Source organism: Leucopleurus acutus (genome assembly GCF_964270905.1).
Source record: "Leucopleurus acutus genome assembly, chromosome: 11".
Taxonomy (NCBI): Eukaryota; Metazoa; Chordata; class Mammalia; order Artiodactyla; family Delphinidae; genus Leucopleurus; species Leucopleurus acutus.
This window is the reverse complement of record NC_139152.1, coordinates 67,896,108-67,921,088: the sequence shown is the minus strand read 5'-3', so window position 1 is coordinate 67,921,088 and position 24,981 is coordinate 67,896,108. Positions and strand designations below refer to the sequence as shown.

The 24,981-nt window shown below is 37.8% G+C and overlaps 1 protein-coding gene across 3 annotated transcripts in view; it reads right to left on the bottom strand.

Moving 5' to 3' along the window:
* Window positions 1-24,981, bottom strand: part of TMTC2 (transmembrane O-mannosyltransferase targeting cadherins 2) — a 649,990-nt gene that overhangs the window by 421,492 nt on the left and 203,517 nt on the right. For all 3 annotated transcript variants that reach the window (XM_082850900.1, XM_082850901.1, XM_082850899.1), the window contains exon 4: window positions 3,648-3,762. In XM_082850900.1, the coding sequence (XP_082707026.1) occupies window positions 3,648-3,762 (115 nt within the window). The remainder of the gene's footprint in view (window positions 1-3,647; window positions 3,763-24,981) is intronic.

Genomic DNA, 24,981 nt, shown 5'->3' with positions numbered 1-24,981 from the left:
TCTACTTTGTCCATTACCTTTGCCATATATTGTTGATCTTTTAAAGAAAAAGCTCTTACATTTATTCATTACTTCCCATTATTTCTCCATATTCTACTTCATTAACATTTTCTTTTTACTTCCCTTACATTTATTAGTTTATTGTATTGCTCCTTTCCTAGCTTCTCAGATTAGATGATTACTTAGATGCTTACAGAACAAAAATGACAACTTATGATGGCAAAATCGCTATTATCCACAGAAATAATCCCATCTGTTATGTAAGATAATCAAGAATTGATTAAACCACATTACATTTATCATCTGCATTCTGAAATCTAATGCCTAATGAAATATTCAATGCTCTATTGAATTCCCTGTTTAGGTGGCAATTGGAACAGACTGACTGGGACAAATCTATAACAGTGAAAGAACAGAGCATTTTTCAGACGACAAATCAATTGTATTTCAAATGGCAGTGGGTGGTGCAGTTAAAAGGTTGAAAGTCGACTACGTATTTATAAGATCTGACAGTGTAAATCACTGAGTGGTGGTCCATCTGCTTTGTCCCTGAGAATTTATTATACCTGAAAAGAGAAACCAACATCATAAGGCAGATCTGTCAAACCTGGTCTTAAAATTACTTGTGGGAACTACTGAATTTTAATAAATTTGATAATATGAATAAAAGGTTAAACATAAGGTTATGCAATAAATGTACTACATCTATTGCTATTAAGAGTAGAATTGTGGCTTCCCTGGTGGCGCAGTGGTTGAGAGTCCGCCTGCTGATGCAGGGGACGCGGGTTCGTGCCCCAGTCCGGGAAGATCCCACAGGCCGCGGAGCGGCTGGGCCCGTGAGCCACGGCCGCTGAGCCTGCGCATCTGGAGCCTGTGCTCCGCAGCAGGAGAGGCCACAGCAGTGAGAGGCCCGCGTACCGCAAAAAAAAAAAAAAAAAAAAGATCATTGAATAACTCACCTATTTTGAAACATAATTATTTATGTATCAGAATTCTGTCAACCACATGGGTTATGTAATCCTTCAAAATTATTGCCGACATTTCTTGTGGAATTTAGGCCTCTCTACTTGAGCCAACAGTTTAGTTAAAAAAACCTGTCACAGTAGTAAAATGATTTTGAAACTATAAATGGCATTATGCCATATCCCTTTTCCTACTAACAGGGGGGAAGAAACCAAATCTTGTTAATAACCGCTTCTTCAGCAAGAATTTTTCATTAGGGTTTAGGGAGATGTATCTATATGCTTTCACAGTTTACATATGCATCCACAGAGTAAGTTATAAGATGCAGCTTTTAAATTACATGTAAAGTATATTCATCTAATTGAATAAATTTCTCTTCTCAGCAAAGAATAAGCCTGGTTGGACACATTTCCTTTTTCTTTCAACCCTTGCCCAACAAGTAACACCAGAAGGCAGGTAACTTTTCAACCAGTGGCTCTAGATGAGAGAGAGAAAAACAAGTTCAAAGAAGAGATGCTGGTTGTTCAGCTACTTTCTCCCCTGACAATGTATGAAGAATGGGCACCAGAAGCAAACTGGCATCCCATATTGCAAGGCAAGAGTTCCCTTTGACAACATTACTTTCAGAGGCAAAAAAAAAAAAAAAAAAAAAAAAGAAAAAGAATGTTTGTGTAAATTTGTCAAACTGATAAGGTTCTTTTTCATGAAATAAAAATACTATTCAATAATCAATACTAATCAATAATATAGGAACATCACATTATTTAGACGAAGAAGACATGGGGGGAAAGCCTTTGTAGTTGTATCTAGATATATCCATTCAAATAAAGAAAAAGATGCAATCTCAAATTACTTTGGGGAAAATGATCAAGTATGAAACATAGCAGACCGGGGAAAATGATGAAGTATGAAACACATCCCATTATCAGGGGTGTGTAAACTGGAGAGGGAGTGCTCCACCTGAAGGCTTCCCAGGTAAAAAAGAGAAAACTGAACACTGTGCAGGTCAACACAAAACACATGCTGACCTAATTCAGACTACAGGCCAGGAGACTGAGACCCCAGGGTTAAAGTCTAGGAAGTTAAAGAAAAGGTAATGTACAAACAGGAAGTTAAACTGAGCTCATCTTGTCTGCCTTCCCTTAAAAATCTAGATATTTTGGTGGCTTTTAAAAAAAATTTTTTTACATCTGTACTTTTAGATTTAGCCAGTACAAAAGATTAGAGATAACCAGAACACAAAGGCACATTAAAAATGAAGCTGACAGGGGCTTGCCTGGTGGCGCAGGGCTGAGAGTCCGCCTGCCGATGCAGGGGACACGGGTTCGTGCCCCGGTCCGGGAAGATCCCACATGCCACGGAGCGGCTGGGCCCGTGAGCCATGGCCGCTGAGCCTGCGCGTCCGGAGCCTGTGCTCCGCAACGGGAGAGGCCACAACAGTGAGAGGCCCGCGTACCGCAAAAAAAAAAACCAAAAAAACAAATGAAGCTGACAAATTAGTTTAATATTGTCAATATTACATAGCAGTCATTAGACACAAGCAGTAGACATCTTATATGCCTGGTCCCTTCCTACAGGGAACTGGTCCTCCTCCTTTCTATTCCAACCCCAGAGGCACTGTCAATGGAGGGCTCTTACAGCCCCGGACACACGGCCCAAAGTTTCATTTAAGAATCGATCCATGATCCCAGAAAGGTCAGTCAGAGATCTTTTTCCAGGATTAACAGAGACACCAAGACAAGTCCTTCAGAGACTGAGTCTATATGCATAAAGGTGCATGAGTCATTTCATTAACTTAGAGTCCCACAGAGAAAGGAGTGAACCCAAAAGAAACCAAAGACACAAAATGGAGACAAATACCCGAAACATAATAAAACACCTGGATCTAATTGTGCTTTCATCTAGTCAACCCCAAGGATTTTCAGTTATGGAGGCTAATAAATTCTCTTTTGTGTTCAAGCAAGTTTAGGCTAAGTTTCTATTACTAATAAATAAAAGAGTGTCATAAATACAAGAGCAGAAAAAGGATTTCAGTTTAATTTGCATTTATCCACTCACATCTAACTGCACCCCCTGGGGCTTTCCATTCAAATAACAGAACAGATTTTTCCCCAGGGATTTTTCTAACCCAACATACACAGACATTCTAAATTATCCCATTATCCCAACCTAATTGTCACTACCGTTGAAGGAGGGGGTGGAAAAATAAAAGAAAAACATTATCTTATTTGATAACTCCCCAGGTTTAGTACATGTTCTATATATACTTTGACACCAGCAATTCTTTAACAGAGGATAAAATCTATTATTAAAAATCAAGATATCAATTACATAGAGTATCATACATAGCAGCCTTATTTTATGAGCACAACCAAGTACTAATAATGTGAACTTTTTAAAACAAAAAGCTAAAAGCATTTAAACCAATTTTTATGTCATATGGCATAGTACTTCAAAAAACAAAAACCTAGCCATATTATATCAATACACATGAATATCAATGATGTGGCCCAAAACAGAGATCACATATACCATCCATTTACTGATCTCAGAGGCATGATTCATGAAAAGACTATTTCAGAATATCAGCTACCATCATCTCCATTTCCAGCAGTTAAATCAATAGCCCCTCTCGCCACATGTTTCAAAGATGAACCAAACCAGAGAAAGCAACGCATACTCACAAATTATAAAGCATGTCAGCCATGTTGCTTCGGTAATACAAAGCATTTCTATAGGCGCTTTCAGCTTCAGAAATTTTGCTCTGACTCTTGAGAACATTTCCAAGGTTACCCCATGCTGCCAAAAAGAGAAAGAAGTATTCAGGCTGAGTGTCATTCCAATTATATATGACATAATATCAGGCCGTCAGGAAGTACCACAATGAGAGAAAAAACTCTCATAAAACATTTTTAAGAAAGCAAATTTATTTCCTTTGTACTCCAACATTTCATCAAACTAGGGGATTAAATACAATGAAAGCCTAAAACAAAACTATGTCTCAAAGCTGATATACACATACAGTTCATCATAAGGCCAAGAACTATGTTATCTTAAGATCACCTACAAAGACTTGAAGCTCTTTCAAATCTTGGTAGGGGTCTTCGTGGACTGAAATTATTGTATACTTACTAAACCAGAAACCGTAAGAAATCATCTTAAAATAAAGACTTCATTCAAATACAAAAATACTGATAAATGACATAGAAGAACTGGGAATAAAAAAGAAGATAACTAAGTATATCAAAGCCATAAAAAGGCTTAATAGTCATCAGAATGTATCAGTAAACACTATGCTTCTTAAAACAGTGAAGTATATATGGTTTATTCACATACAATGTTCTTTTATACCCTTCCTGTTAATAAATTCATACATGGTAAAATCAGTAACAGTGTTTTCACACATAGTCACACTTAAAAATTGACATTTTCTGTACACCCTTTACGTTTCACTCCAAATAATCATGATTTCTCAATATTAGAAGACACTCCATTAACAGCTGCCCACACAGCATGGCTCTCAAACAGACCTATCCCTCAAACTTGGGTGCTTCTCTTGTCTTCTTTCTTTCCCATAAGGAGATGGGGTGTCGGGTCCTGAAATCAGAGTCCCTCCCAACTAGAAGATGAGGATGAGAAGGCTCATGTGTGCCAAGATCTATTTATTTGGGTAATTAATAGCTGTATATGAAGAATGAAAGGGGTTTTGAGATATCACTTTATAATGCATAAAAATGTGTAGCCTCTTTCAATCCCAAATTTGCTTATGTGCCCTGTAATTTAACACTCTGTGCCTTTGTTTACTCATCTGTAATATGGGGGAGAATAATATCTCCTGGGTTTGTTGACAAGGATTAAATGAGCTTGTATACGTAGGGTGTTTAAGATGGTGCCTGCCACGTGGCAAATACTCAATAAATATTTTCACACTAAGTTTCATCTTTCACTGCAAACCAACATTCACACGCTACGAATAGGCCTTGGCACTATGAGTCCATAGAAAATTGAATCCTTATCTTTTTGAAAGATAAAAGTTAAAAAAATAAAAAGTATGAAAAACATATAGTAAAATAAATTATGATTATCTTTAAATTTAATAGGCAAAACACCCTATGTATTTTATATCCAACCCCCCCATCCCACCACCAACATAACAAAGTATGGCTCAATGGAAATTCCTAATAGCCAATGCATCCAACTAGTAATTTAAGCACCAGGAAAACATCATTATAATGCTATCCCATCTTACCCATAGTCTATGAACACAGATGATGAAAAAAAATGATAGCAAGAAATTAGTTTGAATATTAAGGCATATTTCCAGAGAAACTGACTGACATTTTTTCAAGTACTTATAGCCCAATTAATAGTTAATAGTCAACAAATACATAATTATGTCTAGAATATACATTTACTTATTTGGTTAGTGGTTCATTTATTAATTCATAAATGTATTTGTTTATTAAGCACCTATTTTGTGCCAGAAACATTATCGGGGGCTGGCACAACTGTACATACATACAAGTTCTCACCCACTCGCAGCTTATGTTTGAAGTGGGGAGTGGAGTGGGGATGGGAGGACCATACAATAGAAGAAATGAATTAACTTCAGGTGATAAGTGCTACAAACAATATAAAACAAAGTAAGATGGAGGGAATGAGGCTAATTTAAACAGGGATATCTTAGAAATAGGGAAATGGGTGTTATCTCTAAAAACTGAGGATAAGGAAGCAGTCTTGCAAAGACCAGCGATTCCAGGTAGGGGGAAAAGTAAGAGCAAAGAATCTAAGATGGCTTCCGCAGGGAAAGGCAGCAGAGGAGACGGTTATTTCAAAGTAAGACTACAACTTATAAATTAAAAATCATCAGTAAAGTTATCTGTGGCAAAGCCACAGCATGTTACTAAGTTTCTTTTGTCCAAACAGAAATCATTCACGTATTTATGATTAAGTCATTGCCCTAGGTAACTACAAAAAGAAGAAAATTCCCAAATTAAGTACATATTTTTTAAACAATTTTAATTGCTTATGGATGAAAGAGGGAGTAGGGGAGAGAGGAAAGAAAGGGTAGACTTTGATGTCCTGAACTCATCTGACACTCACCAACAGGCCATTCTGTTCTTCCATTGTATATATACAACAGGAAAACAGCTGGAGACAAGGTTACTTTGAGACCATGGTAAATGATACCAAGCAAGATCACTTCATAATTTTACTAAACACAAAAAAGAAAAAGGCCACTGTACAACCCACAAAATACCAAACACCCGCCTCTCTTGCTAAACGAATACTTCTTTAACCAGGCATAGATAGAATTGTCCCAGCATCCGACCTAGAGGACTCCCCTGTTTCCTGAGACCCTTTCCCAAATCACCCAACCAAAATCCAAATCCAATGTCAGGGCATAAAATGAGATTCCTTCAGTGCAAGGAGTAGTTAAGCCAACTTCCCTACTACCAGTGTGTTCCTTCTGGTCTCTGCCTGCAAGGCACCGACATAGAGGATTTCATCACATTCAAATATGAAAACAATTCTTCTTCAAAATCCCTTCTTCCTAATTGCTCTTTAGTACTGTGTTTACTAAAAGAGAGTTTAGGTTTTTAAGTAAGAGCTGACAAGACTAAGCCTAAAATTTTTGCCTACTTTTTTTTTTATTGTTACTATTCCATACTTTTAAATTTAAATACTATTAATTTTTGCTTCAATGCTACCAGAACCCAATGCTAACCTAAAGATTACTTCTAAAAATATAAAGCTACCCTACAGAATATAACCTAAAATTAAAAATCCTATTAGTAGTCAACTAAATAGTAACCTTTTCACAAAAGTTGTTCATGTTTCAGTGATAAAACAAAAAGTAGGAAAAAAAAAAACATTGTTGACATATAAACCAGTTAAAATCTAGTTTTTACAGATATATTATAATTTAAAGGAAAATACATTAAAATAAACTATAAAAGGTACATCTTAAAAGGGCTAATATGATGATTTCAAATCTATATAATTAACCTACAGAATTAATCACTGTAGCTTTAGGGTTTTCTTTTTTCCCTATTACTTGACAAATTTGATCATATCAACCAAGTCAACTGTTTTATATCAGATCCATTTTTACACCTAGCTGGTCTGATGACTTGAAAGTATCTAAACCAAAACTCAAAAAATATGGAAAAATATTCCAAGGCTCACGGATGGGACAATTTAACATTATAAAGATGTCAATTCTCCCAAAATTAATCTATAAATTCTATATAATTCCAATCAATATTTTAGCATAATTTATTAACAAACTCAAAAAAATGTATTCTAATAACCATAATAGAAGAGAAAAATGAAACTGGGTCTTTATAGCATATTCACCATATACAAAGGTTAACTCCAGATGGTTTTAAAAGATAAATGTGAAAAAGTAAAGCTAACAGAAGAATATATAGATTATCTCTGTGGAAGGGAAAGTGGCTTCTTAAAAAGACCTCCAAACAGAACTCAAAAAGTAAAACAATTGATGAATTTGAGTATCTCAAAATGAAGGACTTCTACTTATTGAAGGACACTAGGGACATGCATTAATACACCAGGAGAAGATATTTCAAACATCTAAACAAAAAGGAACTGTACTTAGAAATAAAAAGAACTCCAAACAAAGCAATAAGAAATCCAACAGCGGGGGGGAAAAAATGGGCAAAGGATATGAACAGGAATCTACAAAAGGGGAAACCAAAATAAATTCTAGAATACATTAAATAATTTTAACTAATACTCAAATTCCTTAGTAACCCAGAGAAATGCAAATTATAACAATGAGACTTGAGATTGGCAAAAATGAGAAAACTGGATAAGGCCAAATACTGGTAGGCATGTGGAATGGACCCTGTGCACTGTCGGGGGCCTTGTAGCCTGGGGAAACCACTGCGTTCTGCCATCTGACAGTACTTACTCTGTCAAATCAGCAAATGTTACTGACTACGTCATGAATAATCCCTGACCAGCAATCCCACTCCCAGAGAAATTCTAAGAGAACATTAAGAGGATGTTTAATACAAGCCTCTTAGTGTTGGCTGATAGTAGGAAATAATCGACCTGTCCATCATGGGAGTATCATGTGAGACATAAACTTCATGGATTACTATACAGCAGTGAGGACCAGCACATTCCGTGTAAATACTGTAACATGAATGGACCTTGAAAAGCCTACAAAGATTCAAAATATCTAATGCATTCTTTTAAAAATATTAAAAATTCATTCCCACCCAAAATATCACTACATATTTTACAAGGGTACATTATAAATCTAAGGATGCAAATCAAGTACATTAGAGCAGTTACCTATGATGCAAAGGGAAATTCAAGTTAGGAATAGAGATAAAAGGGAATAAATACATAAATAAAAGAGAGGAAAGTTGTAGGGATCACCCTGAAAACTGGCTGCAAACTGAGGAATATAATTAATTTCTGCAGCTGGGTAGCAGGGGACGAAAAGGAGAATGGAGGGGAGGGGAGGATAGGAAAGAATGGACAAAAGGAAAATGAAGGTCACACTTCACATTCTTTTAAAATAGAGATGGGGTTATTCTATATCCTACTTCAGGAATAAAGGGTTTTAACATTCACTAAACTTTTTCTTGTACTACGACAATTCGAAACAGATGTTTGAGATTATCTTCAAATTTTCACTTGGTAATCATACTTTGGACCAACATAACTTAAAGACCTTGTATTTTCATTAATATTTAATGTCATTTACACTTTTAAAATTTTTAATCTCATATATTTTATTGATGCATTTATTTCACTGCAGTGACCTTTAAAACTACAGTTTGATTGGAATAAAATCCCTGAAATTCTTCCAAGAAATTGTGAGTGAAGCCTAAAAAAATGTATCTAGTTTTTCAAAGTCTATATTTTAATAGTGTGCCCAGATGAATCCAATTCACACATTGAAGCACTATAGATAATAAAGCACTTATTTGAAGTTTTAAAAAAATGTAATCAGTTTATCCTAAAATCTCAATGTAATTTTTGAAAGTTTTTCCCAACAAACAGTATTTCAAAATATTCAGAGTGCTCATTTTATTCCTATTTTTGACACAGCTTATACTATAAGAAGCTGCTCTTGTTGGGGGAGTACTGTCCCATTTCATGGGCTTAATGTGCACCACTACAAGCCTAGGTAGAGAAAAAGAGAAGGAAAAGGTGAAGGGAGAAGGGGAGATGGAGAAGGAATAAAAATATATGTATATTGGGATAATAAAAATAACAGTGCTTTCATTTATTTAAAGTTTACTATATGCTTGACAGTGTCCAGAATTTATTTAACACAAAAATAACCTCTGAGGTCCATTACTATACCCATTTCATTGATGTATGAACTGAAGTTAATTTTTTAAATTGCAAAGTTAATGACAATAGAGAACCAGATCTGTTTCCAGGCATCGAAATCTCACCCTCTCAATACTGAGTCAGAATACAAAGTAGATCACATATTATAGTACTCAATATTTACACATATTTAATTGAGGGACTAGAGTATAATACGGAACCAAGATAAATTATCCAAATGAGTCATCCCCTCAGAACTGGTAAGGACAAAATACTCCAGAAACAACAAACTAAAGCTATCTAGTACCCATATTTCATAATGTACTTTCCATACCACAGAAAAATTAATGCCAAACAATATATTAAGTGTTTTACATTTCTTTGGGAATGGAATTTTAAATGTCACATTTTCTAGTTAATGCAATGGAAAGAGAACAGAGTCTACCTATGTAAATAAATGGTTGTTGCTCAAAGATACTGGGGATTTAGGTACATTTATCAAGGACTCCTAAGTGCCCTGAAGATGCCTTACGTGTGACAAGAGATTTAAAAAGCATTGTTTAACAAGTACCTGACTTAGTTCTTAGGACTAAGCATATACGATGATTATATTAAGGAAAAGCAAACAGATGCTTCTAGGTATCACTGGATAAGCTTTAGGAAATCTCATCTGTAAAGTTATTTTATTTTCAAAAAGAAAACGAAATTTTTCTTTTAAACAAAGTCAGGAAGCAAAGAAGCAAGAATAACTCATATCTCAAGGGCCCTTCACACTGGTATTTAACTGCATCTAAAAGGTATCCACTTACTAAGAAACTTGACCTTAACTCACAAGGAAAGCTTCTCTTGTACTTCGTCCACAATCTGCCACAGTTCATTTTATGTTCTTTGAAAGGCAGAAAAACAATTAAATATTCCCATCTTGCAAAAGTTCTTCTAAAGAGAAAATCAAACGTGAGCCCCTTCTGGAAATGTTAAGTGATCTACAGCAATGAATCCCTCCAAAATTTTTTCAAAGCCCTCATTCAAATACAGCAGTTCTAAGTTCATAAAGTAATTCAAACTTACTGTAAATTAACTACTGCAATTTCATAGCACTTGATATATTTCACAAAATCAATGCAGGGAGATTTGAGCAATTTTTCAAGGATTTTTTTTTAAATTAATTTAATTTTACTTATTTTATTTTTGGGTGCATTGGGTCTTTGTTGCTGCACGCGGGCTTGTCTCTGGTTGTGGCGAGGGGGGGGGGCTACTCTTTGTTGCCATGCGCAGGCTTCTCACTGCGGTGGCCTCTCTTATTGTGGAGCACGGGCTCTAGAGCACAGGCTCAGTAGTTGTAGGCGCATGGGCTTAGTTGCTCCGCGGCATGTGGGATCTTCCCGGACCAGGGATCAAACCCGTGTCCCCTGCATTGGCAGGCGGATTCTCAACCACTGCGTCACCAAGGAAGCCATTCAAGGATATTTTTACTTTACACTAAAAGTTTGGAGATATTTATATTCATTGATTATAAAAAAAAGTTTAAATAATTTTATGATTACGGCATGCATTACTCTTTGAAAAATTAGCTAATAAGATCAATGAGGGTGGGAGGGAGATGCAAGAGGGAGGAGATATGGGGATATATGTATATGTATAGCTGATTCACTTTATTATAAAGCAGAAACTAACACACCACTGTAAAGCAATTATACTCCAATAAAGATGTTAAAAGAAAAAGATGAATGAATCTCTTAATATTCAAATTTCAGCTACTTAACATTCAGGCATGCAGTCATGCCTCAGGGTTATCATACCAGCATTTCCATTCCACTGGTGGACTGAACACAGCCACCAGAATCAGCAAGGACTCCATTTTTGACTTCTGCCTTCAGCTGTAATTTATTTTTACTTTAGAACTTTAATATATGTCTTTAGTCCCTATATCAACACCAAGTTCTATGTAAAGATCTGGCAAAATTGAAACATTTAATACTGTTTTAAATAAGGTGATAGGGCTTCCCTGGTGGCGCAGTGGTTGAGAGTCCGCCTGCCGATGCAGGGGACACGGGTTCGTGCCCTGGTCTGGGAGGATCCCACATGCTGCGGAGCGGCTGGGCCCGTGAGCCATGGCCGCTGAGCCTGCGTGTCCGGAGCCTGTGCTCCGCAACAGGAGAGGCCACAGCGGTGAGAGGCCTGCGTATCGCAAAAATAAAAAATAAAAAATAAATAAGGTAATAAATCCTAAATTTTGCTTCCTCCAATTCTAAGTTACTTGTTTGAAATCAGAATGCTACCCCCCAAAAAAAGGTTTAAACATTGAAATTTGCCAGTTATCTAAGCCAGGCCAGCAGCAAAAGGAAATAAATACAGGAGTGCCTAGTGTACCTGTACTGGATGAGGAAACTGTGCCTCAGAGAAAGTGACACTTAAAAGCTAACCGAGCTAAAAGTTATGTCTGCTTGGTTCCAAAACCCTTGTTTTAATCACTATGGAACACTTGGACTTCAGATGTGTTCCAAAAATGGTGTTACTAAAGATATAAGTTAAATAAATGTCATTTTAAAATATAAAGGATAATTACGTTAAAATTTCTAATCTCAGTGAAAAGGAAAGAGAAAGAAAGTAGAAGGAGGGGAAAAAAGAGCCACTCAACTGCATGAAACTTAAAATTAATGTGAATGTGGTTTTTTTTCTTGTTAACCAGAATGATTTCTCATTCTATCCATTAACAAACATTGTAAGGGAGTCAACATTTGTAGCCTGGGCTTTTTACTAATTGTATGATAGTGACTCCAGGGAAATATGAGCCCTTATAAGCCTACAAGAATTTATTTTTCCTAGTAATTATACCTTGGATTATTATAGAAATGAACATAAAGTGGGTAAAAAAAAAAAACTGCCTGGCTAAAATGTTAAGTGGAAAAAGTACACATAATTTAAAGATTATGATTCATATGATACCGGAATACATATACTATACACTTTTACACTCTAATTAGAGCAATTTTATAATATGCAATTATTTCTCATTTCCCTACCTTTGGTTACTTCACACGGAGCTGAAAATAAGTTTATTCCTAATAAGGGAAAAAAGTATTAAAAATGAAAAGATAAAATTTAGTATTCCACTGATATGTTAACATTGTCTTCACAGCATTGTTAGTCACTACGCTATCTATGTGCATATTGTAATATCCACATATACAGTTCAGTGCAGGTTTTTTGGTTTTAACACATCTAGGGTTATTCCTTAGCGTTTTACCATCTGCAATCTCTACTGTATTCTGACTAACTATGAGCCACCCCCAGGTCCACAGTTCAGTGTCTGCTATCGGTACCACCCATGGCCTGTGAAGCTGGGTCTCACCTGTGGAAGCCTTCACTCTTTCATTTCCCAACTGTGCTCAAAATTTTTCCCATTGCCTCTCCATCAAAAGAAAACAAATCTCTTTATGTTCCTACCTGATAGCAATGTGCTCTCTGTGAAGTTTCTGATTAGCTAACCCACAGCATTATACATGAAGACAGCAAATACAATTGCATTTGCAAATATAATGACGGGACAAGGAAGAATTTAGAATCATCTGAGCTTTGAGGCTCTCCTCAAATCTTACCAACAGACCCTTGTTTTGGCCTATTACACTGTCAATCTAAAACACTTGGTGAATATATAACTGGTATATAGTGACCCTATTTATACAAAAGACATGGCAATTCAGTAAAGACTCCTCAGAAATTCCTCACATCTGGCTGACCTCTTAGCCTATGAGGCTGTTCAATCACTACCATAGGTTGACTGTAAATTCTACGGAGTAGTTGAGTTACTTCTGATTTCATATAAGGAACATAATAGAACCAAAGAATCTCTTAGAGTTTGTCTCCGACATATTTGGTATCATTTGAGTCTGGTTCAGCTCTAAAAGACGAACAACCTTTAGAAAGGGCAAGAGTTCAGGAATTCTAAACAACTCCAGGGGGAAAACAGAGAAGTGATTTTTTTTTCCTTTAGTTCTCTCTTTTGTTCCTTTACACTCCAATCTCATAATCTACTTTATCTCACAGTGAATCCTGTCATCATTTGGATGGGTCCCTGCCATCGAACGGCCCCAGGTTAGTTTCCTATTATGTGTCACTAAAAGGAAATTTGATGTGGAGACATAAACCAAAATATCCCAAACCTAAGGTTTTAGTTCTAATTCTGTTAACAATTAGATCTGGGTACACTGAAGTAAATTACTGGACTCTCCTATTTCTTATTAACAGTAGTAAGTAAACATGTAATATGGGCCAAACCCTGGGCTAGGGTGCTACACACACTCTGTCCCACACAGTGGTATTGCTATACTCACTATACAGATCAGCCACTTGACACTCTAAGGACGATAATAACAGCTATTCATGGTCTGGGTTAGGATTAGGACCCCGATCTACCTTACTGCAAAATCTGTCCTACTTACCATGTCTTTCTCCCTAAGCATTCTACCCCTCCTTTAGTTTCTCATCTGTAAAACAGGTGTAACAATGCTTGCCCAAGTTAAACTCCAGCATCACTGAGATAATTAAATAAGAAAATAGAACTCTGCAAAGTACATTACTATGGAAAAGGAATAATATGTCATTAATAGATCATCCTCCATAAAAAGCATAACAAGTTAGATACACCCTTTAACAGCATATCTCCTGTATTTAGAATCTATGGTCATGCTACTGAGGATTTCATTGCCAAGCAAATCCAGGCCAAGAAAAACAAATCTCAAAGCAACATTAAATACTCTCAAAGCCAGTTTTAAGAAGAGAAAAATAATAAAAATCAAAGATTACATTTTATTAAAAATAAATCAGTTCCTAAGATAAACATGCAGTATATCTCAAACATCCATCAGGACACCATGTTATACGCTATATTACATTAATATATTCAATATATTAATTTTTTTTAATTTAGTTTTTGGCTGTGCTGGGTCTTCATTGCTGCTCGCGGGCTTTCTCTAGTTATGGCGAGCGGGGGCTACTCTTCATTGCGGTGCACGGGCTTCTCATTGCGGTGGCTTCTCTTGTTGTCGAGCACAGGCTCTAGGCGCACGGGCTTCAGTAGTTGCAGCGCGCAGGCTCAGTAGTTGTGGCACACGGGCTTAGTTGCTCCTCGGCATGTGGGATCTTCCCAGACCAGGGATCGAACCCGTATCCCCTGCATTGGCAGGCAGGCAGATTCTTTTTTTTTTTAATACCAGCAAAGCAAAAGCAAGTTTATCTGGGAGCAGAAAACAACTGCAATTCGAGACACACAACTATAGCAAACCACATGCGAGTCCAGCAAAGAAAGGAGAGGAAACTTTTTGTTGAGGAGAAGGGAAAGTTGGGAGGGGCTGTTATAAACAAAAAGTCCACTATAGCAGGGGTCCCCAACCCCCGGGCCACGGACTGGTACTGGTCCGTGTGGCAGGCAAATTCTTAACCACTGCACCACCAGGGAAGTCCAATATATTAATTTTTAACAGTCACTCTTAACTCAGCACCTAGTGCTGAACATGGAAAAAGTAGAGTTAATAACTAGAGAAAACAGCATTTCAAAAAGTGAAAAATGATCAGTAAGAACAAGTATCAAGAATAAAATATTTATGTGAGGGCTTCCCTGGTGGCGCAGTGGTTGAGAGTCCGCCTGCCGATGCGGGGGACACAGGTTCGTGCCCCGGTCCGGGAAGATCCCACATGCCGCGGAGCGGCTGGGCCCGTGAGCCATGGCCGCTGGGCCTGCACATCCGGAGCCTGTGCTCCGCAACGGGAGAGGCCGCAACAGTGAGAGGCCCGCACACCGCAAAAAAAAAAAAAAAAAAAAAGTTTATGTGAGTAGAAAAATATTTACTTACGAATGCTAATGAGAAGAAAAATTAGCTATTAAATAAATTTCTAAAAATATCAATTACCTTTCTATATGCACAAATCTTGGGCAACTATTATTTTAATGTATTTTCTTCTGTACTTTCAGCTAACTACGAACAACAGAAAAAAAGAGGGAGGTTAATTTTCTTTGCCTTTTTTGCTGCTACAGGACAAATAGATAAGGGTTCTTCAAAGGCTGTGCAGCCAGTACTTGTATGAGGCATTTTCGCATCACTTGAGAAACAATATTGAAACAAAGGATGATGTTACTCATTTAACAGTCTTAAACGTACAACTCAGAAAGTCTACTTCCAAACAGCAGAAGGAAGCTAGTACATAGAGGGGTAAAATAAATAGGAAGAACCAGAAGGGTGAATGCACTAAAATGACATTCTCACATCAGTTGAGCACTGTGAGAAAGAGAAGGGCTGGCCCACTTTCCTGAAGCTCTAATCTTAACTGGACTGGATCCCAACAGGGAATTTTCAGAGGCCATTAAAGGCTCTTTTACACCAAACACATCTACTGGATACATATTAGTGTTTAATAAATATTACCAACTAGAAATTATGACTAGATATGTGGTTTCAGAGGCATAAACCCCTATACTCCATCCATGAGTCCTAAGTGGTGTTGACGTTCAGAGGATTTACATTTTAGGTTGATTAAAACCCACAGAGAAGCTGTATTTCCCTATGAAATCATCAGGATCGGGGTTAGGATATACTTCTTTAAGTCTAAACTTTTAACTTAAAAACCTCAAAAGTAAATATCTACTCCAGGCTCAACTTAGACATGAGCTGGGAACCAACAGCCATGATCAAAGCAAGGCAGGTCTCTGATCAAAGTACCACTTAAGACTCTTGGTTCTAGAATCGCACCACAGAGCCCAAAGGTATGGCACAGAAAGAACTTCAGTGACTGTATCACCTGCCCGAAAAAACTTTCTCAAAATCATTGTCCTATACTGTAAAAGCAAAAGAGATTTTTAAAATCTTGTGCCACTGCTTCCTAATAATAGAATTGCAAGAGCAAAAGTAATTTCAAATAGTGACTGGAGATAAGAAAAACACACAACACATGGATTTGGACAATAGCATTAATTAATATGCTCATGCTTTGTTTATGTAAACCCAGAAACTTATCTCTACTTGAAAATTGTTTTCAACACTCACATGAATATGGACAACAGCATTCAGTTTTAACCACTAGAGTGAACACGACTTGAAGCTGTCCTTGGGAAATATTCAGATAATATGAAAACAGACTAAGTAGAGAAATGAGGTATTCTATACCAGTTTTGCAAACCACCAAAGCTTATTTGTAAAACTCAAAAAGAATAAGCCGGGCTTCCCTGGTGGCGCAGTGGTTGAGGGTCCACCTGCTGATGCAGGGGACACGGGTTCGTGCCCTGGTCCGGGAAGATCCCACATGCCAAGAAGCAGCTGGGCCCGGTGAGCCATGGCCGGTGAGCCATGGCCACTGAGCCTGCGCGTCCAGAGTCTGTGCTCCGCAGCGGGAGAGGCCACAACAGTGAGAGGTCCGAGTACCGCAAAAAAAAAAAAGAATAAGCCAACTGATAAAGTAAAACCAGATATTATCTCAACATATCTCAGACCTCCTGCTCCTTCCTGGTAGTCTCGTGATACATAATTTGAGAAATTTACTCTCTTTTCCCGAGGAAAGCAAAGACAGGAAGAGAAGAAAGAAAGTTTATCGCATTTCTTTATTATACAAACTCCCAGTTGTAATATGCAGAGCCCCAAACATTACAAGACTATAAGTTTCCTCTGCCATCCAGGGAAAGAGGTGAAAAGAAACTTTGTTGACACCTCAGTTATCTGTTCTTGTCAAAATTTGACTCTCAGCTATTGTATTGCATATCTAATCCAGTTCCTTCTTTCTAAACTTCCAATTCCTAGAGAGAAAGTTCTCCCAATTAAAATGTATGCCTACACTACTCCCAAAAAAGATGTTAATGTTTTAATATAATACCCCATGGTGTTTTACATAGAGAAACTGAATTATGCTGTTTAAGGTGACTGAATAAATGTTCAGAGCAGCTAACATCATTGGTATTTAGACTCCTAAATACAAGACACAACAAAGCCCCTAACAGAGTCCAGCCCTCGAGCAAGGTTGTTTGTTTGTTTGTTTGTGCTTGTTTCTCTCTACTATTTAATCAAGTTGGATTGTAGTGTCTTGCTTGGTAAATAATATTATCATTTTTAAATCATATCTTTTAGCGTTTGGTCCTTATATTTTAGTAAGCACATATATGTTTCCACTAGATCCCCCTGGATGGTAATATTCCTATTTTTAAATTAGAAATAAATTTAACACTAAACTAAAAACTAAAACTAAACAGAGGAGAGATTTCTAATTTAACACCCATATGCATTAAAAATAGGGCTCACACTTTGTTTCTCCCATAGAGTTATATATAAACAGTCTTCTACATCCAAGTCTTTTTCAATAATTATACGACTTGGAACATCTCAGATTTTTCCATAATCCCTTGAGACTTAACTGGAATTTTCTTTTACTTCCACCATCACCAGTAATAGGTGTGCACGTGTAATAAGGGTAAAACTAAAAAACATGTGTGTTTGTCTTCTTGAAAATCTGCTGTATCTGTGACATTATATCTGCAAGTTTATATTACAGCAGAAAACAAATATACATCACCCTTCTGTGTTTTATAAGGGTCAAATACCTGTAACTTGATTTTGCTTAAGACAGTGCTCTAATACACTTTTTAGCTTACTTGGGCAACTTGGTTCTCTTGTGGAAGGAGAATTTAAAATTTCAAAACTATCTTCTATGTCATAAACAACAACTCTATTCTCAAACTCTAACTTCTAACGTAGCTAACCCATTCCTTAATAGATGCTAGATTGAAGGATGTTTCTTGGGTGTTTCTCTTCCCGACAGTACAGTGAAACTCGATGTTCAGAGATTGCCTCCTAGTACAGAACACATGCTAGACAGAAATTACAAAGTATTTGTTAATGAATGTATTAATTGATGGGAAAGTAAGGGCAATCCCTAAGCTTAGAGACTGCTTGAAAGCAGGAATCCAGAAGGTTAAACAGTTCTGAAGATGGTACTCACCTTGCGTACATCTGTGAAACTAAGAGGAAAAGGGCTTAGGGTTTAGTCGGCTTCAAAAGGGAGGTCAAATTGGAGAAGCCGAACAAACTCAAACCCCCTGAAGGGAAGTGCCAGTCTCACCCAGGGACACGGGTGAAAAACAAATTTAGAAGAATATAAATTTGATAAAACATTATAAGTAATTTTGGGGCTTATTCCAGGAATGCAAAGTAGGTTCAACATTAGAAAATCTATTAACATAAATCATTAACATAAATAGATTGAGTGGAGAATACCATTATCAACATTAATTCCTAAAAAGAAATTTTAGACTAGAAATAAGAGGAAAACTCTACTGATAAAAGCTGCCTACTGAAAAACCTATAAAATATACATAATTAATGGTGAAATATTTAAAACATTCTTTCTTAAACAAGAATAAGACAAAAATCCTGCTGTCATCACTCTTGTTTGAGATTGTAATGGGGGTTCTAGCATAAAATAAGAGAACACAAATGAAAGAAACAAAACTGTGAAATAAGAAGAGGTATGGGGGAGGTTCTGGTAATAGCTTTCTCTTAATTTGCAAAATGCATGTTTTAGTAGCATCCTTTAAGTGGTTCAAATATGAGGTATGTGTATATATTTCTCAATGAATGAAATATTTCATATATGTTTAATTTAAAAAAGAAAAAGGCAAAGAGGGCTTCCCTGGTGGCGCAGTGGTTGAGAGTCTGCCTGCCTGCCGATGCAGGGCACACGGGTTCGTGCCCCGGTCCGGGAAGATCCCACATGCCGCGGAGCGGCTGGGCCCGTGAGCCATGGCCGCTGAGCCTGCGCGTCCGGAGCCTGTGCTCCACAACGGGAGAGGCCACAACAGTGAGAGGCCCGCGTACCGCAAAAAAAAAAAAAAAAAAAAGGCAAAGAAATGTTAGAGCATTTTAAGAATCAAATACAAAACTAATACAGAAATCAGAATAAAGTAACTTTACACTTATTTTAATTATATGTGAGTTTCAGTTCCTTTGAAATATAACCACTGGTAAATATATTCAATCTAAGGCAACACTAATTTTAGGTTTGAGGGTTTTCAAAAACCCATAAAGATTCTAAAAGTTCTGTTACGGATAATCCCAAAGAAACAGCAGTACGTCACCTACTTCACTGGTAAAACACCGTAGGACCATTTTCACTGAGTCTGCTGTGGTCTGTTTTATTTTTTTGTTTTCTTCTTCCCTACACAACTGTACTTGCAGCCATTAGAGCTGGAACCAAAGAAAAGATTTATGTGTTACTCCATTCTTAGAGGCAAGGAAACCACATGCTTTTGAACTACTGTGACTTACTCTATCTCAACTGAGAAACAACCGTAATTCATTTCCTCAAGAATCAAATGTTTAAAAGGGGCCTTAACAATTTAGCAGATTTACTTGTTTAAATCCTTTGGTTGAGCCAATGAGACATTTTCATTTTACTCTTGTCAGTCCCATTATTTTATATTTCTTTTTTCTACTCAGAAGAGACGAATTGAGAAGAAACACTGAATTTCTTTACCCTCTGGAAACCTGATCCCACTTCACCTTGTTTTTCTCTCAATCAGCCTTTTAGGGGGCTTTTTCCCAGCTATCTCCTACCATATCTGTTAAAAATGAAAATCTGTATTTTACAGCTTTTTAACTCAGGCCAGCCAATCTGATAAGATATTATACTGGTTTTCCTTCCTGACTTAACTGCTTCATGTTACTTTTCATAAAAATCTGTACCTCTTTTGAAAATTTTTCATCTTCAGAAGTAATATGACAAATTAGCTAAGAAATATAAGATTTATTACACAATCTCAAAGCTGGCTGGTTAATTGCAATTTACCATAGTTAAAGAAGACAGTCAATTAGAGGTAACCAAAAACTTAGACCATAGAATCCACAAGGAATTAGTCAAGTTTCACATGACTTAAGAGGTTTAGATTTCACTTAAATTATGAATTGTTTTCTTCATAAAATGATATTCCTTCCACATACTTGTTTCTTGAAATCTGCAACCATGTGAAGTTGAAATTGAAGTGTCAATTTTACAGAAATCCAGGAAAAAAGAAAAACTGTCAAATGTTGCATGGCTGAAACAACTATTTAGTTTCTGTTTTTCTATATCTAAATGGGCAATATTTGTCATTTGCATAAGGAGGCGTCGAATATAGGATGTGTGAGTAATCACCCTTAAGAGTTTCAAATACGTTTATCATTATATACACATCTTTTATATCTATCATTTCACATATTTACATTAGAAAAAGGCATTAAATAAATGTTTTCTTGTTAAATTTTCCTTGGATGAACGCTGCTTCATTGTTCCTAATTATTTTAAGAAATTGTTTCCAAACAATTAAAAAGCATAGTCATGTTCTCTAAAGCAAATTGATATAGAGTTAATAAACCAACCATTCTAAAGAGCTGATTTGATTTTTAATCTATAACTTGAAAAAATGTAAATGCCTTTTAGCACACCAGCTATGCTGCCTATATGTTATCATTCTTTTTTATGTATATGTGCCCACTGATCTGTTTATCTATAATAACTTCGTTAGTCTCTGCTTATGACCTTAATCACTAAGGACGTCAGTGAGTAGGTGGTTTTAGGGAAGACTGGTGAAGAGTTTGAGATGTGGACAAATCACCCAGGTGGAGAAGTCCCACACAGATAGGAAGTCATGGGGAAGGTAACTTAGAAATTCAATGACACATTTATTGACCCGGCACTATATCCCAGGTGGTGGTCTAGATTCTATAGAGAAAGGAAAATGAAGGCAGTCTTTGGACAGAACCTTGCAGAATGAATCAGTTTGGGGAGGAGACAAAACCATACAAGAGACAGCTGTGGAAAATGAGAGACAGTCAAAATTGTGGAGTGGCCTTGAAAGCCAGAGAGCAGGAATCAGTGGTGCCAAATTCTGTAAGAGCCAAAGACACACGGGGATTCAGATGAGGCCAGAGGCCAAGAAGGAAAGTGATCGTACATTGAACCACCTTGTAATGAACTAAGAAATGCTTGTTTCAAGCAAATGTTAATCAATAGTTTATAAAAAACGGTGCTTTAAACACATGCTTCAAAAAAAAAACCTTTTAAATATTATGTGGTTTGCTCATTGAAGCAGTCATCAAAGGAAATTTCCTTTTTCCTAAGCACAAAAATGCAAAGAGTTATTGTGAAATCAGCAAACTCTGGTAATCAACTATGTCTAGTATTTTCCTGACATTATCAACCACATAATGAGGTAGGACTTGTAGTTTACATAGTCCAAATCAGCTATCATTTCTCCACTATCCAGATTTAAACCATAAATTAGCAACACAGTCACTGTGACAGGCTCTACCCATCGTCATTTGCATCCAATCAGTTAATGACTGGCAGCTGTCTGCAGGACCAATTACTGAAGGCAGCAGCTTTCATGTATAATGCTTCATGAGGCTTAAAATCATATTCTGTTAAAGTACACGGAAGACTGAAGAACTCCAAAATTTGCAAAGGCTTTCAAAGGAGGGAAAGAAAAACTAACTCAATGAAATAGCTGTAATCTCAGACAACCTTACATAAGACTGGCTTTAAAGGGTTTCTAATCTTTGGCTAGGCTCAAATAATATCACAGACTTAGAAAAATCTACCTTAAGGAAGATGACGACCAGTCTCATAACTGCTAAAGGAGTCACTGTGGCCAGAACTATATTTATTAGCATGTTATAAACAGAAAAAATCAGGAACCTGGATTTTAAAAGTTTTGCCTTGTATCAAAATGGAAGCATATGTCACACAAGGCACTCGTGGAGTCCAAAACTAACTCCACTCCCAATTCTATCCCTCTTATTATGGAGCATGCCTCAGTACCTGGGGTATCAATAGCATATTTTACACTTTCTCTTCCTTTAATGAATGTACATTTTATCTCGAAACAGGTTCTCTACACTCTTTCAGGAGAAGGATTATGACTAAAGTTTATTCGTCAGTGTATTCGTTATTGAATGCCCTCTCTCTACCAGGCACTGTCCTAGTCGCTACACATATAGCATTAAAAAAAGGCGAAACTCCCCTGCCTTCTTGTGTCGTGCATTTTAATGGACACTGACAATGCATTCAAACAATAAACACAGAAACATGGAGAATATAGTATGTCAAATGGTCCTAAGTGTTATGGGAAAAACAAAGTATGGAAAGAGGATAGGGAATGCTAGACAAGGCAGAAGCAGAGGGGCAGTTGCAATTTTTCAAAAGGTTGACAGTTTTACATACAGCACCTTACTGATAATGCAACACTGGACTGGAGACCTAGAGGAGGTGAGGGAGATAGAGGTGAGACTGTCCTGGGAAACACATTCCAAGAAGAAGCAATGACAAGTGCCAAAGCCCTGAGGCACGGGCTTATCTGGGATAGAGAAGGCACATCAAAGGGGGCCAGTAGGGCTGGAGTGAAGCAAGTGATGGCAAGGCCGGGAGATGTACAGTGTCAAGTCTCTGACTGTGTGCTTTGATTTTGGGAGAAATGGGTGCCAGTAGAGGACTGGGGGCAGTGAACACCATACTCTGGCTTACGTTTCAAAGGAATCATTAGGGCTGCTGATGGCAGGCAGATGCTAAGGATGAAAAAAATGGAAGCAGGAGTTCAGCTCAGACATGTAAAAAGCTTGGAACTCATCACTCCCATTCTTACAACAAGAATACACTAAACGAACTGCAAAACTAATGGCTTTTCTTGGGGACTTCCCTGGTGGCGCAGTGGTTAACAATCCACCTGCCAATGCAGGGGACATGGGTTCGATCCCTGGTCCGGGAAGATTACACATGCCGTGGAGCAACTAAGCCTGTGCGTCACAACTACTGAGCCTGTGCTCTAGAGCCCGCGTGCCACAACTACTGAAGCCTGCGCGCCTAGAGCCCATGCTCCGCAACAAGAGAAGCCACCGCAATGAGAAACCCACGCACCACAACGAAGAGTAGCCCCCGCTCGCCGCAACTAGAGAAACCCCGCGTGCAGCAACGAAGACCCAACACAGCCAAAAAATAAATAAATAAAATAAAAATTTAAAAAAAAATGCTAAAGGAAGGGCAAAAACAACGGCTTTTCTTGGAACCATCAGTGAATTGAGGTCACTGGGCAAATCATCACCAGGAAATCTGGAGAGACTGGAAAATCCAGTCATGCAAAGATGAGATTACCTGGGGCAGAAACTGATAGGAACAAGTAACTGGCGATTTTGAGAGGAGTTGCTGGAAGCTGAGTTGTGGAAGAGCTTCAGTAAGAGGGAGAAACTCCTGGAGGCCACGGTCTTAGGGGCTTCTACTCTTTTGTGGGTTTTACCTCCAGGGACCCCCATTCTCACATTGAAGAGCCAAGAAACAGGCCTTCCTGGCTCTACAAGAGGAGGAGAAATATAAATTTTATGAAATAAGCCCTGATCCCCCTCCATAACAAAGGTCTACTCTCCAGGGGAGTGGCCTTACCCAGAGCTGCGGGGGACAGTCATCCCTATCACTCCCATCCCCTCTGGCCTTCCTGTCCCAATTAGGAGACACAGGGAAAGCTAAGAAACTTTCATAAAGGTTACAGCCCAGAGGCACCAGGATTTAATCACCAAATAAGAGGACACCTCCCTTCTCCTACATTTAACCAACACACTTACTGGGCTCCATTATAAAACTGGTGAATTTACAGTGGAAAGAGATGCAAAATACAGACTCGGAGTTGTTGGGGAAGCCCAAAGACAACAGGGGAGACAAGAACAAGGACACCAGGGAAATACAATGCCTCTGGCACCTATGGCTACAGCAAACATTAAACCCACGCCCAACTCAGAGCCAGATTAACATTAAAGCTCACATTAAGCCTATTTACCTAAGTTCTTATTACCTGACACATCATGTCCGACTTTCATAAAAGCATGCTAAAAGGCAAGAAAATAGAAGAAAGAGATTACTTTAGAGGTTTTTAGTAATAATCTGATGAAAGATGATGGTGACTTTGGCCATGATGTTAGCAGTGGAGGTAGTAAAATGTGGTCAAGTTCTGGATGTACTTTTGAAGAGAGAGCAGAGGATTTGCTGATGAAATGGAGGTAGGGTGCAAAAGAAAAAGAGGGGGTATGGAAGACTCCTAAGTATTGGTCAGAGCTTTTGAGAAAACGGAGTTGCCACCAACAGAGATGGCAAATGCTGTAAGTAAAGCAGCTGGCTGGGGCGCAGGTTGGGGAGGGGGCATTATTCAGGAATTCAATTTCTGATGTCTCAAAAGATTTATACTATTGGTCAGCTGTGTACTCATTTAACTAATAAAACTTGGAGTACCTAAATACTATAGCACTTCTTAAGTACTAAGAAGGAGACATGGAAATATATCAGAAACCAAAGACATGCTTAATAATTGTTTTACTGGGGACTTCCCTGGTGGCGCAGTGGTTGAGAGTCCACCTGCCAATGCAGGGCACGTGGGTTTGAGCCCTGGTCCGGGAAGATCCCACATACTGTGGAGCGGCTAAGCCCATGTGTCACAGCTACTGAAGCCCGCGTGCCTAGAGCCCGTGCTCTGCAACAAGAGAGGCCACTGCAAGGAGAAACCTGCAACCAGTGGCCCCTGCTCACTGCAACTAGAGAAAGCCCACAAAGACCCAACGCAGCCAAAAATAAATCAATAAAATAAATTTAAAAAAATATTGTTTTACTGAGTGAATGGATGAATGAAGAAATGATCAGTCATCTTAA